Genomic DNA, 18,847 nt, shown 5'->3' with positions numbered 1-18,847 from the left:
AAAAAAAGTTATCTTAGATTGTTATCAAAATTTACTTAGACAATTTTCAAAGAAGTGGTTATGCAAAACACTTTTTATAGCAAGTGTTTATAGTAATATAAGTTAAATGCTATTTTTTTTTTTGTAAAAGTACTTATTATAAATAATAAGTGTTATAAGTATTTTTTTTTTAGAGTAGTCTCAAATAGGGGCTCTCCAATTTTTATAAATAAGTCAAATATTTGTACTTCGTTTTATAATGCTGATCATAGCCCTGATTGTCTGAAGTTGAATAATTAGTTTAGTTTTTTTAGAAAAAAGTATGATCAAAATTATACTATCAAAATTACAAGTTAAATGCTACTGTTTAAACTTATTTATTTTGATTTTTGCAGTTATACATGCTAGTGCTAGTTTTTTTCTAGGCATCGCGATGTCTGAGGCGACGACTAACAGCGCAATCTTTGCTGCCGGTGGTAGCAGAAGACTAGCTAAGTAGTGAAAAGCTCATTGACGCTTGCTCATCTTCGCTTGTTCATTACCCAAGTCGTCTTCTTCCATTCGCCAGCCTCCCCCTTGGATTAATAATAACGAATGGCTTCGTTTGCTGCGAACCAGAGTTGCTTCTTCGCCGGCTCGCTGCCGCATCAGCTTCATCCCGCCGTTTCCTACAGGTCAACGATCTTCTCATTTTCATCTTCATCTTCATCTACGTCCAAGCAAGGTCAGTTTCATTCTTCTCTTGCTTCCCTCGATTTTTCTCGTCTTTTTTCCCATGGATACGCGTTTGGAGCCGTTACTTTTTTATAAATTTTTCTTCTTCTTCTTCCAGGGTTTCCTTCCAACATTGCCGTTGAGCGGACCAAGGATCGTTCGTCATTTGCACAGACTGCGGCTGTTCGACATCTCACGGGATCCCTTACCAAAACTGAGGGATTTCGCTTTGCTGTGGTCAATCTCTCTCTCTCTCTCTCTCTCTCTCTCTCTCTCTCTCTCTCTCTCTCTCTCTCCTCTACATTGATTTCAAGATCTCTGTCCAGTGTCTTAGTTCAATTTAACATAGGCCCAGCAAGAAAAAAGGCATTCAATTGAGCATAGGCAAATTGCTCTTCATTTTCAAGCTTTAAAATTATTAAATAAAGGAGTTCAATTATTCAACACACACAAATTGCTCACTTCCACAGCATCTCTTCACATAGAATATCCTTATGCTAACTGCTTCTTGCCGGTGTGTTATCCATGTCAGACTTCCAATAAATTTCTGTACTTACGTGAATTGCAAAATTTTAAACTTCAATCCCTTTAATCAAACCAATTCAAAAACAACTTTTGTTGGGGCGGGGAGTGGGGGGGGGGGGGATACATCCACTTATTGGGAGTCCAGTCTTCTATTGAAATTAAAGGGTTGCAGGGCATCAAAGTAGCTCACTCGCTGAATGAGGCTTTATTAGCAAAGTGGTAATGGAGGTTTATTGTGGAAAAAGATAGCATGCGCCGAAATGTTATTTGTTGCAAATATGGCTACAGTACTATTTCCCATTGCCCAGCCTCTTCCAAAGGATCTCCCTCCCACAGTCATTGGAGAGTGATAAAAACAAAGTTGAAACCCTTCTGGCAGGAAGCTAGAAATTAAAATTACGATAGTGCTTCAAACTAGATTATAGGAGGATTATTGGGCGGGAAACCTCATCTCTAAAGAGAAGTACAAGGGCCTATTTTTGCTGTCCACACTCTTGTTTGTGGAATACAACAATTTGAGGGGCCTTTCATACACTCATGGAACCCTTGCTTTTAAAGTAACACAACTGCAGCGCTGATACAACAATCTGAAATGTTTTTGAGGGAGCTGTATGATACAACAATCTCTAGATCAGTTCTGACCATGTTTGCTGGAACCTTAGTACAAACGGTGTATTTTTGGTGCAATCCTTCTACAACTATTTGCTTACTCAATATGCCTTCAACAATGTAGGTATGTTCGAAAGGTTCTCTCTGAAGCAGATTTGGCACCCTACTGTTCTATCTAAGATCTGCTTCTTAGCATGCACAGCATCATTGGGAAAGTCCTAACATTAGATAACTTGAAGAAAAGAGGATGGGCTTTTGCCAATCTGTGTTTCTTTTGTCAAGAGATGAAGACCACACAAACCATCTGCTGCCTCACTGCCCCTACTCATCCAATGTTTGGAATTGCTTCCTATGGCTGTTGCAATGCACATGGGTTATGCTTGATTCTGTTATATATATGCCATGGAGCTGGAGATTCAAAGACCTTAATAGAGGTCAATGCCTCATTAGGAATGCAATTCCCCTTGCAATTATATGGGTAATATGGAATGAAAGAAATCATGGAGTTTTCTCCAATGAACAAAATCAAGTAGAAATTATAATCTAAAGGATTTTGTGGAATATCTTCTGGCGCATTAAAACTACTAGAGAATTCCGCAGGATCTATTTTGAAAAATTCATGCTTTGCTCGAGCTGTCTTGCTTGATGTTCATTGAGTTGCTGATCTTCTCTTTTTCTCTTTCCCCTGTTCTTTTAGCATACTCCGTGTGTGTTCTTGGTATATTCTCTCTTTCTTGGTCAATGCAATCTTCTATATTTTTTCTAAAATAAAAAAATTTAGTCGTTTATGTTTTAATTTGCCCTTTTAAATTTGTGTGTTAAATTTTTTTTTGAAGCAGAATCCAATTCCATTTTATGCTTTCATAATGTGCCAAATATAATTATATAAAAATAAAAATTAATCTTGTGAATGTACTCTGTGGAGCAATTTGATGCATTGGTGTTTAAGTGAAGTAGACGCACAAAACCTATACTTTGCTTAGCTTCATTTGCACATTTCTTTTTGATAAATCAGTTTTATATGTATATTTTATGCACACAAAAATACCGCCCATTTGAATTTTCTTTGAGATTTATTGGCTATTGCTTATGGTTTCCTCAAGGAAGTTCTGGAGTTTTTTGCCCATGTCTGAGATACAGTGGTTCTAGAAAATGGTTTCTCTGGATTATGATTGTAGCTTCACTTGTCAATTTGATTTTGTCTCATAGACATAATTTATTGGCTTCTAATACTTGCCTTGTTGATCAACTTATTATAATTTATTGGGTATGTATCATTTTCTACATATGAAGGTTGTAGCACGGTTTAACGAGATTGTGACGAAGCGGTTGTTGGAAGGAGCTTTGGAAACCTTTGCTAAATATTCAGTTAGAGAAGACGACATTGATGTATGTTGCTACCCTAAATCTTCACATCACTAACAACTATATTGGGTAACTTATTGGCTATTTATGATAAATCTCTGTTTGTGTGACTATGTGCAAGCCTTTTTTTTTCCTGCGTTTCTTCTTGAATTCTTTAGTAGGATTTGAGTAGAAAATTTTTATATTATTTTGGTACTCCCTCAGTCTTGACTCCTTACCCCTTTCACACCCCCCTAACCAAAAAAAAAAAAAATGAAAAAAAATAAAAAGAAAAAAAAGTCATTGTACTCCATTGCCTATATGGCCTTACATTTCTTAATTTATTTTCATAACTCATGTGTACTAAGGATACTATTTTTAAGTTTTATTCTATGTACTAATTAATTTATAAACTCTTATTAAAATTTCAAAACCCTATCCTTATTTCTTGTGTAATCTTTAAAACAAAATAATCTAAAATAATAATATCTACATTTCCTTTATGTGTGCATCGTGCATTTCTCCTACTGCTATATATTAAATTTTATATCACATTATACTTGCATCATTTATTAGTCAATGAATAATTTTATTCAGTGAAATCAGTTCATTGGATGAGTGTGCTTTCTTCTTTACTTCACCAAAGAAGTTCACCATGACTGTCAAGCGGACCATTGCATATGATATTAGTTGTTGTATTTCTGTCAAAGAGGAAGATTTGTAGGGATTAATCGAGACAGAAGAACCAACTTCATTGTGAGAAACTGTCTAATTGAAAGAGCACAATAGCCTTTATGAATGGAATAAAATATACTATTTAACCTTTTTGTTGAGTTGGATCATTACCAACGTCCTTAGACATGAGGAGGTCTATATGTCTATGAACATTTCAACTTTAAATATGTTGTCCATTTAGTTAAACTTATGATCTGTTAGTCTTTTGCAATTCATTTTGTTCAAATTCTTACTTTCCTTAAGTGTTGAAGCTGACTATTGGGCTTGGTTTTCTTTATATGTTGCAATTGGATTCCTTGATGGTTGATATGTTTTACCGTGTATCGTATAATTAGAGTACTGCTTTTTTGCCATGACCTAGAGAAATATCTTGATTAGCTACTAGAAGAAAGGGGACTTCTTTACTAAAAACTTACGATTGTGTGGTTTACAACTTTACATTATTTTAGGATGTTTATAATTGCGTGGTTTACAACTTTACATCATTTTAGGGTGCCATCTTTTTTGGACTCATAAGACGTGAATCACCAATTGATGGGGCTTTTTGGTTGTTGTATCATGCTATAACTCGGAAGTCCCTAACTCATTAACATGTTAAGTATTTGTCCAGCAAGCTAAGAGCTGACGCTCATTTTAAGATACTTATTGTATCCATATCATAATTTACTTGCTTTTCTCCTTTCTGTCCGATGTGGGACAATTCGATCACTAGTTCCATGATGCAGGATTTGGATCCATCTCCTTTGTTTGATTATGTCCTTTGCTGTTCCTTGTCTACACCCTATGGTGCCTTTTCTTTGATTAGTCAAGAGAAAACATCACAGTTGGTGTAACCCACCACTTCTCTGGATTCAGAGTTTTACAATCTCATCAGCCTCCGCATATCCCAGTGCAGTTTTTAACTCCCCTCGGGCTTTGATACCATTCCATGGTTTTAAAACCCAGACCATACTGGCTGGTTGGTCGGACTGGAATGGGCATCTTACTGGTCTAGATAATGTCATTAAACTGGAAATGATGTGAACTGGAGTCTGGTCTCGAGTGACTAAGCTTAACTGGGCAGGCTCGGTGACCTGCCCGCCCCTCACCCAAAAAAAATGCTATATTTTGTAGTTGGTGCTGATAGAACTCCGGATCTCCACATTGTAAAGCAAAGACTACCGATACAAGGATTCATTTTTGTAATAACTCAATGAACAAATAATATATATAATCACAACATCTATATAGATATGTAATTTATATACATGTACGCTTACATATATAAATATATAGCATTAATAAAATATTGAACTCTTTTACCTTACAATTTTTTTAATTAAATGCGGCAAAAGACATTGACTTTCCTTGAGTTTTGGCAAAAAGACATGAATCTAAACTGCCCCTAGAGTTTGGTGAAAAGACACATGTGTCCCCTCCTGATGTTTTTTAAAAAAATCTCACAAGCCTCCCTGGATATTGGATTTCCAGGACACTTATAACCCCTTCATGGGATTGGCGGTAAATCAAATAAACTCTTTTTCCTTAATTAAATGAAACTCTCTCCAACTCTTATTTAATATTTATGAATTAATTGAACTCTTTTATCCGTAAGTAAATTTTTATTCTATAAATTCCTCTAAAACTAATAGTTATTTATCTAACGTTTAATGATAATAATAAGCATCAACATCATTAAAACCTCTTGTAGCAGAAACAGACAAACACCCACACATATAACCCACACATATAATCTAATATCATCAATTCCACTACTTGTTTGACTCACCAAACTGCCCAGTTAAACCAACTCAGTGACTTTATCAGGTTTGGTCATTGGTCAGGGTTTTAAAACAATGTATTATTCTGTCATATGCCCTTACCAAGAAGTCTAGAATAAGTCATTAACCATGCTCACTGAAATGACATAAAAATTAAAGATCAAATTAATGTTCTTATTAGGGCCAATATATTATAAACCACTTTCTTTCTCCTTCCCATGACATGCTAGACAGTTCATTCACGTGCTTCACAATTCTTTGCCACCCACATTTGTGCCTCTCTATTCAATTTGTTGTGGACATTGACTCCTTTTGTTTCGAGGCTCACTATGATCCATCTTCTCTTATTTGATTGCCACTGGGTAATAGTCACCTGTTCAAATTGAGGCTTGATGCATTCCGCTTCTTGTCTACAATGCCTTTTCTTGACCAGTGGTGTCCCTCAGGCAACCATGTGGCACACCTGGCACCACACCACAAGGTCAGCATATGCCTACCACTGTAGTTTAAAGGTTGCTGAGATGGGCCTTAAAGATAGATGAAGCTTAAAAAGCATGCAGAGGTTTCATGCTTTTCATGTTTTTTGATTTTTAATTTGGTTAGAATTTATAATTTTGAATGGGGAAATTTTTGTAGGGCATAATTATTTTTGTTATTCTCCACCAGGTTGTTTGGGTTCCCGGTAGTTTTGAAATTGGTGTTGTTGCTGAAAGGCTTGGGAAGTCACAGAAATATCAAGCAATTTTATGTATTGGAGCTGTGGTAAGGTTTTCCTCCCCAGAAGCTAATAAACTTTGAAATAGTTTGCTTGTTATTTGGGTTTTCTTTTAATCATTGTTTGCGAAGGTGTGTTTTTGTCTTGTTATTAGCCGATATATGGTTGTATAGCTTATTAGCTGTTGGAGTATATTCATATTGAGACATTCAAATAGCTACTTATGACCTATTTTGAGCTTTATCCAATTTTCTATACTAAGTGTTTGAGCTTTATCCAATTTTCCTAGAGTTGTTTTTTAGATGGCTAGCTTTTATCATTCATAACCAGGTGGAGCATAGTTAGCATGTTGTAGTATGGTTGGTTTGGAGGATGGGAGGTGTTGGGTTTGAATCCCTGGGGGCTGGTTGTATGAGTGATTTTTATTCACACCTCTAATTTTGGGCTTTTGACTCTATGCCCCTTTGTCCTTGATGGGGCTAGGTTATGCCATAGCCTATGGCTGGCTCCCTTGTGATTTTGGTGAATAACCCTAAGGAAGGGCCATTGTTTGCTTATGTGGTCTAGACCCTCTTGGCATTGGTTCTTAATGGGTAGGGTTTTACTGTCATGGTGCCTCCTCCCTAAAAGTAAAGAATAAGGTTGCCTACAGTCATAGGTTAATAGGAGACTAGGAGAGAAGTCTTTTTGTTGTTACTGGGTGAATTATGGAATGACTGGGGGTTTAGGTATATTGGCTGTAACATGGAATGAAAGGTGGTTTTTATGGATTTTTTGGATTGTAAGCACAAGTGGCTTTAACATTCAAATGATAGTTATAATAGGGTTAAGGTTTTGGGTTCAAATGACTAGAACTTGGGAATTAAATTGATTTACTAAAGGCTGTTTGGTATCAATGTAAATAAAAAAAACCAGAAGACAAAGCTAGAAACAAGAAACCAAAAACAAAAAACTGAAAACTAGCAACGTGTGGCTAATTTTTCCAAAACTAAAACAAATTAAAGACATGATTGAACAAATGCACATTTTTGTCCTTGAATCTAGTAACAATTAAAAAATAACAATAATGAAATGCAAAAGAATACAAATTACAAATATTAGAACTAAGAATGAAGTGACTATAATTATTTACTTATATATTATATTTCAAAACTCATTAGTGCTACAAGAACAATTCTATTGTACATGACAATGAAAACAAAGTAAAAATATTTTTGAAATGGCTTTCTTTTATTGTTTTTATGGATATTTTATTTTAATTATATTTTAACTTGCCCTTTTATTTTGATTTTAATTAAAAATTATTATTAAAATGAATGATTTAATCCACAAAGTTACTTCTTGATACTAAAATATTGTGTAAAATGAATGATTTAATCCACAAATTTTAATTTTTGATACCAAAGTATTGTGGTGACACATTGCAAAATAAAATCACAAAATCTGTTCTTCAGTTTTTCTGTTAACAATTGAAAATTGACATAAAAAATAGAAAACTAGCAACTCAAACAAACTCATTGTATTATCTGTTTCTGCACTGTAGAGCAATGAAAATAGAAAATAAAAAACAGCAACGGTACCAAACAGTCCCTAAATGATTGGGTTTTATTTTAGGATATGAACAACAGTGCTGAAAAAAATATAAAGAAGAAGAAAGAGAAGATGAATCTTAAAATCTCACTGAAAAAGAACAGAAGATGAACCTTAAGATTTTACAGAAAACATAACCTTAAGTCTCATTAAGGGGCATTTTGATAAAACTAGGGTAAAATGGAGAAGTGCTTCAAGTGTGCTTTGTGATCGTAGAATACCCTTAAAATTAAAAGGGAGGTTTTATAAGACAGCTATAAGACCAGCTATGCTATATGGATCAGAATGTTGGGTGACGAAGAAATAGAATATCCAAAAAGTTAAAGTTGCCGAGATGAGAACGCTTAGATGGACAAGTGGTATAACATTGAAAGATAAATTAAGGAATGAACATATTCGCAATGAGTTAGGTATAGCTCCTATAGAAGATAAGATAAGGGAGTGACGACTCAGATGGTTTGGACACTTACAATGTAGGCCGCATAGTGCGCCAGTGAGGAAGAGCGAGTTAGTTACTGTGGGGAGTAGTAGAAGGGGTAGGGGTAGACCTAAAATAACTTGGGAGGAGATAGTGAGTAAGGATTTAATATCCATGAATCTGTCAAAAGAAATGGTCCGTGATCGCATAAATTGGTGGAAAATGATTTATATGGCCGACCCCACCTAGTGGGACTTAAGGCTTGGTTTTTTTGTTTTGTTGTTGTAGAGTTAACACCAACAACTGTTGCAGAGTAGGAGGCCTTTGTGGGAGGTTTTTTTGTTGTGCTTTGATATCTTAGAATATGCATTTCAACCATTTTTGCATTGCTCTTTCTCTTGGGGGATCTGGAATGAGTTACTTGCTGTTTAGGGGGAATTGAGCTTGCTCAAGTTCGATGGAGGAGTTATTACATATTTGTTTTAGAGAGTTTGGGAAGAGTAGTGATGGTTTAGTCTTGTGGACTTGTGGTATATTTGCAGTTGTATGGGGACTTTGTATGGAAAGGAATGCTTGTATCTTTTCAAGGAAGAGGGAATTATGGTACTTTGCCTTGGTATATGATTCAGCATTTGGATCCTCTCTGGTCTTCTGCATCTTGCTGTTTTAGATAACAAAAAATTCATTAATAACTAAACAAAAGTACAGGAGGAGGATAAGACATCCTCCACAAGGTATCTAATTACAAAGCTCTATCCTCCAATCTCATTCAAGATCAGAATGCAATACCCTCAAAAAATTCTGAAGGAAAATGCCCAAAAAGAAGCCAAAAAAACGTAATCCTATCCCATAGCTGGGCATAGGGTTGATTAAGTTTTGAAGATTATTTGCGTTCCTCTCAAACCATAGCATCCAGAAAATTGCATGCGCTGCACATAACCAAAATGCGCTCACTCTTCTACTCTTCCCAAAACCCTGATATCTCACAAGCAAGAACTCATTCAAATTTTGTGGAGGCCCCATACTTCATCTAAACAGGAAAAAAGAACAGCCCGAAGATTCCTTGCCACTTGGCAATAGAAAAAAAAGATGCATATCAGTCTCACTGGACTCATGGCCCGACACACAAATCTCTTGGCTGAGCGCCTTATAGGGTCTCCTTATATGTAACAAGTACAACAACAAGAAGAAGAACAAGAAGCAGCCTTAAGTCCCACTAGGTTGGGTTGGATATGAATTCTTTTCCGCCAATTCACCCAATCCAGGGCACTTTCCTCTGCCAGCTTAAGGGCTATAAGATCCTTTCACACTACCTTGTTTAGGGTTATTTTAGGCCTATCTCTGTCCCTTTACAACCTCTAACAATAACTAACTCCTTCTCACTGGAGCACTACTTGGCTTACGCTTCAAATGCCCAAACCATCTAAGTTGCCCCTCTCTTTTCTTATCTTCTACTAGAGCTATGCCTACCTTATTGTGAAAATGTTTGTTCCTTAATCTATCTTTTAAGGTTACACCACTCATCTACCTTAGCTCCACACTTCTACAACTTTTACTTTTTGTATATGTTGCTTTTTTTCAGTCCCTTAACATTCTATTTGATATAGCATGACTGGTCTTATAGCCATCTCTTATCTTCTGCTGGAGCTATGCCTACCTTAGTACAAAGATCTTAGTTCCTTAATTTATCTTTTGAAGTTGCACCACTCATCCAACTTAGCTTCTGCATTTCTGCAACTTTTACTTTTTGTGAATGTTACTTCTTAGTTGCATAACGTTCTGTACCATATAGCATGATTGGTCTTATAACTGTTCTATTAAACTTTTCTTTTAATTTTAAAGGTATTCTACCATCTCATAGCACGCCTGAAGCACTCCTCCATTTTAGCCAACCTGCTTTAACTCTATGTATTACCAAAATCTACTAATGCAATTAATTTTTTGAATATCGATTTTCTCTTATCTCCAATATTCCCCTCTACTTGGCTAAAGTTACATTTCATATATTCTGTTTTTATATTTACAAGCCTCTAGACTTTAAAGTTTTTCTCCAAAGTTCTAACTTATATTCTACTCCATTTCTACTTTCATGAATTAGAACAATGTCATCTGCAAACAACATTTTGGATATTTTTAGTGGGTTCATCAATCACTAAAGCAAAAAGATATGAACTAAAAGTAGAACCCTGATGTGCTCCTATTGTGATTGGAAACTCTTTAGTCTCTCCTCCTTTAGTCCTAACATTGATCATTACTCTATCGCGCATATCATTGATCATCTACATACTTCTTTCTTTTCCCAAACCCCCAAAAGGACTTCCCTTGGTACTCTATCATATGCTTTTTCTAGGTCAATCGAAACAATATGTAAATACCTCATCTTTGTCCTAAACTTTTCCGTCAACCTTCTTAAAAGATGGATAGCTTCTGTTGTTGGCGTCCCAGGCATAAAACCAAATTGATTCTCCGGGACCCTCGTTTCTAACTTTATTCTTTGTTCAATTAACCTTTCTAACATTCTCATCATTTGAATCATAAGTTTGATTCTGGGTATTTATGACCCCCTTTTTGTTTGTGGAGTCAGCCTGAAATGGAATCAAATCTCAGCGATGGTATCACATTCTTGCGTTTGGTTTGCAGAATCAATAACGGAATTGTATTTCAGCTGAAATATGATTCCTACAAATGGGGGAATCATGATTCCAATCCAAATACGCTGGAATCAATCTTCATTTCATGGAATTAGACTCATTTAAAATTCTAAAAACATCAACAAATGCTAATAATACTAATTATTATTAGTATTATAATAAAAATAATGACAACTAATGATAATTGTAATTACAATAAATAATTTTTATTATTATAAAAATAATAATAACAACAAGAACAATATTTATAATAAAAAAGCCAAAATAATAATAATTATTAATTTAAGGTTAATAATTATTATAAAAATAATAAAAACAATAACAACTAATAGTGGCTACAATATTTACCCCCAGGGTGTGGTTCAGGTGGTAGTGTGGGCTGCGGGAGTGCCTCTCATGAGGTCAGGTGTTCAAACCCTCCTGAGCTCATTTCCGCCCCTGAATTCCTGAATTTACCTTCCCTTTGGAGTTGTGGGGTCAACTTCAAGGGGCGCAGGATTAGTCACGTGGACCGTAAAATGGACACGTGGATACCCGGTGCATAATTTAAAAAAAAAAAGAAAAAAAGAAAAAAAGAGAAAATATTTATTAAAGTAAAATAATAATAACAAGAAAGAGCAATAATAATCAAAAAAGGAAAAAATAAAAATAATACTTATTATAAGAATAACAATTATTATAAAAATAATAAAAATAGTAATAACAACAATATAAAATAATAATCACTATTATGAAAATAATAAAAAAATAATCAAACAAAAACAACAACAAATAATAATACGAATTGTTATTATTATTATTATTATAAAAAAATAATAACAACAACAACAACAAAACCAAGCCTTAGTCTCACTAAGTGGGGTCAGCTATATGAATCCTTTTCCGCCAATTTATGCGATCATGGACCATTTCTATTATTATAAAAACAATAACAACTAATAATAATTACAATAACAGTAATAACAACTAATAATACTATATATTACTGTTAAAATAATAATAATGACAAGGACAGTAATGATAAAAAATGAAAAAAATAATAATTATTACAATTTTAAAGACAATAATTATTAAAAAATAATAAATAACAATAATATCTACAAATAATAATTACAATGGCAATAATAATAAAAAAACAATAATAATAAATATTATTATAAAAATAATAAAAAATAGTAATAACAACAATAAAAAATATTAATTACCCTAATAGTAGTCGCTGTTATGAAAATAATAAAAAATAAGAATCAAACAACAACATCAACAATAATAATAATAATAATAATAATAATAATAATAATAATAATAATAATAACACTAATTGATATTATTATAAAAAAAACAACTTATAGTAATTACAATAACAATAATAACAACTAATAATAATTATTACTATTAAAATAATAATTAAAAACAATTATAACAACAAAAGCAATATTAAAAATAAAACGGGCCAAAATAATTTGAGGGTAATTATTATTATGAAAATAATAAAAAATAATAACAACTAATAATAACTACAATCAATATAATATTTATTATTGTAAAATAATAATAACAACATGAACAATAAAAAAAAAAATATAAAATAATAAAAAAATTATTTTCAAGCATAATAATTGTATAAAAATAATAAAAAATAGTAGTAACACAAGAAAAAGATAATAATTACACTAATAATAATCACTATTATGAAGATAATAAAAAAATAATAATCAAACGAAAAAACAACAAATAATTATAATGCTAATTGCTATTGCTATTATTATTATTATGAAAACAATAACAACTAATAATGCTTATAATAACAATAACAACTAATTATAATATTTATTACTATTAAAATAATAATAACAACAAGGAAAATAATAATAAAAAAATGCAAAAAATAATAATAATTATTGCTATTTTAAGGACAATAATTATTACAAAAATAATTGAAAATAATGATAACAACTGATAATAATTACAATGGTAATAATAATTATTAATATAAAATAATAGTGACAAAAAGAACAATAATAATAATAAGGGAAAAAATAATAATAATTTTAAGGATAATAATTAGTATAAAAAAAATAATAACAATAAAAATAATATTAAAATTTATAAAAATCGCTCTTATAAAATAAAAACAATAATACATAATTAAATAATTATGTATTGGGGATTTTTAATAAAAGATGACTTATTTTTCATTCCATTATAAAAGCCATTACAAAATGCGAAATGTTGGAAAGAAATTGAAACTAGATTACTACAGTCATTCAATGTTACTAACCAAACATAGTAATTGCATTCCAAAAGCAATTCCATTTCTACCTTGATTCCATTCCTCTCTTGGTTCCTTTCCTACTTCAAATTCATTGCACACCAGATGGGGGTTACAATTTTAAATATTTCCTTTGTTTTTTATGAAGATATTATTATGCTTTTCCTTCATTCCTTTGGCATTCTCTTGGTTTTTAATATGGTGCTGAAAAGATTTGTTAACCATACACTTCCAATAGCCCCTAGAGACCTCCAAAATTCAATTGGGATGTTATTTGGTCCTATAGATTCCCTAATTTTCATTTTTTAAATGCCATCTTTGCTTCATTGTCTCTATTTTACGGGTAAATCTCATATTTTTAGTCATTTTCTAGTTTGTCAATTTGACGTTCAAGTTTTCAATTTGGTTTTCATTAAACAACTTATCAAAGCATCTATACCACCTCTCTTTTATTTCTTCTTCTTTAACCAAGACATTATCAATCTCGTCCTTTGTACATTTTACCTTACCTAAGTCTTTGCACTTTCTTTCTCTAGCTTTGGCAAGTTTATATATGTCTCTTTCTCCTTCATTTGTAATTTGTATCTAGCATCGTATATAAATTATTGCAAGCCCTATGTTTAGGTTCACTAACGGTCTTCTAAGCATCTTTTCTTGTCTCTTTATACTTTTCATAGTTTTCTATGTTTCTACATTTTTGCCATATTTTGTACCAAATTCTTTTATCTTTACAATTTTTTGGACATTTTGATCCCACCACCAACTTTCTCTATTGTCTGAGAATCTTCCTCCATATTTGCCTAAAATCTCTTTTGCTATTTTTTAATAGACTTAGCCATCCTATTCCACCTATTGTTTGCATCTCCCTTATCCCCTAATATCCGATCTCCCTATTTGATCATTTTATCTTTACAATTTTCTATATTTTCACCTTTCAACTCCACTACCTAGTCCTCTTGCCCTAATTTATTTTGTTCATTCTCTTCCACTTCCTAGTACATATATCTAATAATAGGATTATATGTTGTGTAGACAAGTTTTCACCTGGATTAACTTTACAATCCTTAAAAGATAAACAATCCCCCATCCTACTTAGGAAAAAATCAATTTGACTTTTATTTGATCCACTCTTGAAGGTTGTTAAGTGTTTTCTTTTCGTAAAATATGTATTCAATATAACCTAATTATAAGACCAGGCAAATCTAAAATCGAATTAGTAGGCTCTTTTTTATCTCCATATCCATGCCCTTCATGTATCCTCTTATATCCTTTATTGTCCTTTCCAATGTGTCCATTCAAATAAGCTCCTATGAAAGATTTTTCAGACCTTAATATCCCCTGTATAACACCATCCATATCTTCCCAAAATTGTTTTTGGAGGTTTTCTGCTGATCCTATTTAAGGAGTATCCGCACTGACTTTTATAATCCCTAAGCCTAAAATTATCTTTATTTTTGTAATCCTGTCTCCTATTCTCTAATGTCTACCATATTATCTTTTAGGTCTTTGTCTATAATGATTCCCTCCCTATTCTTATATTTTTCTTTTCTAGTATACCAAGGTTTGAATCCTGATCTATCAATTTCTTTAGTTTTCTCCACTACCCACTTAGTTTCTCGAAGACAGATAATGTTAATTTTTCTTCTTATCATTATGTTCACTATTCCCATGCATTTACCCATTAGAGCCCCTATATTCCAAGTTGCTAGTCTGATCTTGGTTTCTTGCACTAACTTTTTACCCCTTTCCCATCTAGAATGCCCCGACCTATTCCACCTTTTTCCATTTTTCGTTACACCCAGGTGATTTTAGTGCAACCGGTCACTCATAGGGGATGCCCTAGTGAAAGCCCAGACCTTAGAAGGAACCTTAGCCTCCTAGATGACATAAGGTATTGCATGTCTACAAAGATGAGAAAAGAAAAAAATGTAACTTGAAGAATCCCCTATCTAGATTCGAACATCTTCCCTCTCACAATGAGCACAAGAATCCAACACACTGAATAAAAGCTAAGTTTATCAACCTCTGTTCGTTAACTCCTAACGAAGTGGAATCTCAAGAGTGAATCCCCCCCTCCTCCCGCTATGCACGTGCCTAAGAAGAGGAAAAAGCCGTTACTGGTGCGTTGTGAACCGTAGATAATCTAAACAGGGGAGGCACAAACAGCTCCAACGAAGTCTCACCAACCTAAAAATCTTCCCAAAACTGGATTTTATTGCTATCACTTTGAAATGTATTTAGGAAAGAAAATATTAGCAACTTGGGAAACAAACTTCCAAGGTCTCGCTTGGGAAACATGGCACCCTATATTATCCCACCCATTTGATGAACTCCATACTTGCTTTTAACAACCTGATGGTATGGGAAATCAGCCTCTAAGGGGCATCTCCATATATTAAGAATAAGTTATCACATCACCAAGCCCCAAGACTTAGGTCTCCTAAGCACATCCCAACCTACAAGAGGATCCTTCTTATTCTCCCCACTTCCTAACCACAAGAAATCTCTTATCATCTTAAACCATAACTACCAATGTGAACAAGAAAGCAGACATAGGATCTGCTTGCCGTAACCTCCGTGAGGCCTTAACCCACTCCGTAGGAGGTCCATTTATAATCATCTATATATTTGTACAACTAAGTCACCCTTTTATCCAATTCCTCCATACTGATCCAAAATCCTTTTTTAATCCATCACATGGTATAAGAAACTCAATCCACGATGTCATAAGCCTTTTCAAAATCCAAATTGAGAATCACACCCCTCTTACTTGTCCTCCTCACATCCTCAACCACCTCGTTAGCCACTACAGTAGTGTCTAAGATTTGCTTGTCTTTGATAAAAGCAAAGCGCACTTGTCACTAATCCCCCAACGCCTCTCTAAGTCTCACAAATAAGACCTTGATTAAAATCTTGTAAAAATTAGTTGCCAGACTAATAGGCCTAATATCTCTCAACCTCTTAGCAGGGCTATAAAGGTTGAATTGACACTATTTCCTGTCAACCCATAACTATGATATATTCCCCAAAAAAAGTCATAATATCATCCTGCAAAATTTCCCTACTATCCTGCAAAAAAGACATTGCGCAGCCGTCAAGACATGGAGCTTTATCCTTTCCATTTTAAAACCCGCCCTCGTAACTGCATCAACTTCAAAAGCCTGTTTTAAAGGGGTGCCTTTCTCAAATGTTCGGATAGAGTGGAAGGTGGTTTAATTTTGATTGTTTTCTAATCTATTTTGGTTTTTATTTTTTATGAGTGGATCTTATTCTCCTCTTTGTACATTCTTTCCTCGACAATGAATGCATCTTCTTTTTCTAGTAAAAAAAGTTAGTAAGCTTCTGAATCACTGAACCAGTTGTGATTTCTGAATCCAATATGTAAATTTGAATGCTACATCTGTTGTCATGCATTGCCGATACTCCTTAGATCAGAGAGTGTGATGAAGAGAATCAGATGTGAGCTCACTTGAGAGACAGAGAGGGGTTGCTGCCGAGTCTTAGTTGAACACAGAATCAACTCATTTAAGGCTGTATACAAGTCTCACCTGAAAAACATTGTGAAGTCTCACCATTAAAAGAATGCAAATATCTGCAGAGAATTCTTATTGATCATTTGTAAGATATGATGCTACAAGTAAGTTTTTGTTTATACAAAGTGCCATAGGATTTGGATTCTGCCCTCTGTTCCTTTTCATAAATAGTATCCTATTTAAACAATTTCATACTCCTATCCAAAGAAGGAAAATATTTTCTTGTAGAAAAAGATCCACAAACTTTATTCTGGGCTATACTCCCCCTAAAATCCTTGCAGGTGAAGAGAATTTTTGGCCAGTTGGTAATTGGGATAACATATTGGCCAAGCTTGAAGTTTTGGTATTTGGCCTTTCCATGATTGGAGTGAAGGGTTCAAGCAGGTGATCTGTAAAGATTATGCTAAAGGCCATCACATTACCTTTGAGCTCAAGTCCATCTGCTGATCCAAATGCCAGCTTGATTACCAATTGCAAAAGCTTCTTGGAATGAATCTGGTCTTTTTAACTTCAGTATTCTCCAAGGGGGAATGCATATGGTTACCCAATATTGGAATCTACTTGCCTTTTGTCCTTCACACGTTTTATCTCCCCTTTCCCCAACAGCTAGGTCATGCCTGTTCAGGGATAGCAGTGGTATGGCAATGCCTAGGGGCTTCTAGGCTGTTTTGTTTTGTTTCCTTCTTTTCAGTTGTACCAAAGGAAAAAGAAAGATGTGAACAAACCTAAACAACAAAAGGCTGATGATTGAGGACCTGAGAATTTTGGCATCTAATAGATTAGGCCTGAAAAGCTATCCAACTACTTTTTGTTAATGCATTTTTATAGATTTTTTTTTTCTTTCAAATCCAAGGATGCGAGATACCTGGTGAACTTAAGTGACTTTTCCTTGTTAATTATGCTCTGCATTATTATGCATGTAAGACTTTTCATCATGTTGGAATTTTATATCAGCTCTGCTCCTTTCACATTCTATTTTATGGATTCTTACTATGGGTTCTATCTCCACTTCAGCTTCTCATTTCTACATCATGTTAGATACTTTGCGTTCTTGTTTTGAGTTATCATCTGTGTTCCAATTCCTGCTAATATGCCTACTTATCCAACTTTTGAAAGAAAGCCTTTTCTCCAGGGCATAGCATGCTGTCATATCTGTTGATTCAACCCCACTGTTGGTTAGTTAAGTACTGAAGTGTATGCCTGCTTTTGTGCCTTGATTTATAATCCTTCTTTATATGTCAGTAGATAAGAGGTGATACTTCTCACTATGATGCTGTTGTTAATTCAGCGGCCTCTGGGGTGCTTTCAGCTGGTTTGAACTCAGGTGGGTATCAATATTTGTTTTAATTGTTAATCTGCTTTTGTTTTGCCCTATCACAGAAATAATAGCCCATAAAATCAAAAGCTGCATTAGTTAGCAAAAATGTTTCTGCTATAGTTTGCTTATTACAATTACATCTGTCTTGCTTTTTGTTTATTTAGGTGTTTATCTTCTTGTACAGAGGTATTTTATGTGCATTTTCTTCATTTGGTACATGGCCTTACCGTAGGACTGCCATATATTAACAAGTGTCAGAGTAAGAAGTCTCACCAACACCAGACTATAATCACCTTTTGCGTTGACTTGAGCTTATTTGCCCCTGGCTTCCGTGCCAATAAAATTGGTTTTCTTGGATTCCAAATACCCTAAGGCTTCTATTTTGTTTGGGAAAGCAGATATTTAAGAGAGAGGATAAAGAGAGCAAAAAGAGTCAAGAGGCTCTGTATTAGATATCGTGTCTCTAGAAATGTGCCTCAGAATGAGAAACTGTCATCCCATTCAATCCAATCGGCATCCCTGATTCTGACATGTCTTTTAGGAGAGTAACATGAAGCCCAGAATTATGGATACAATACTGTTAAATAAAAAGGGGTTTGGTCTGTGGTCAATTCTGTAACAAGTAAATAAATAGGAATTTTCCTTTCATTTGTAGTGAATTATTGTGCACGTGTGTGTGACAGA

The 18,847-nt window shown here is 33.9% G+C and overlaps 1 protein-coding gene across 1 annotated transcript in view; it reads left to right on the top strand.

The window, feature by feature from the left end:
* The first annotated feature begins 240 nt into the window (after positions 1-240).
* The window catches only part of LOC131150390 (6,7-dimethyl-8-ribityllumazine synthase, chloroplastic), a 34,502-nt gene continuing 15,895 nt past the window's right edge, over positions 241-18,847 (top strand). Inside the window, exons 1-6 of the mRNA XM_058101083.1 lie at positions 241-299; positions 375-703; positions 812-930; positions 3,121-3,216; positions 6,333-6,428; positions 18,091-18,169. Coding sequence (XP_057957066.1) covers positions 574-703; positions 812-930; positions 3,121-3,216; positions 6,333-6,428; positions 18,091-18,169 — 520 coding nt within the window. The 5' untranslated portion in view covers positions 241-299; positions 375-573. The remainder of the gene's footprint in view (positions 300-374; positions 704-811; positions 931-3,120; positions 3,217-6,332; positions 6,429-18,090; positions 18,170-18,847) is intronic.

This window comes from Malania oleifera, chromosome 3 (genome assembly GCF_029873635.1).
Source record: "Malania oleifera isolate guangnan ecotype guangnan chromosome 3, ASM2987363v1, whole genome shotgun sequence".
Lineage (NCBI taxonomy): Eukaryota > Viridiplantae > Streptophyta > Magnoliopsida > Santalales > Ximeniaceae > Malania > Malania oleifera.
The sequence above is the reverse complement of the archived record's forward strand: the minus strand, read 5'-3'. Positions and strand labels throughout refer to the sequence as shown.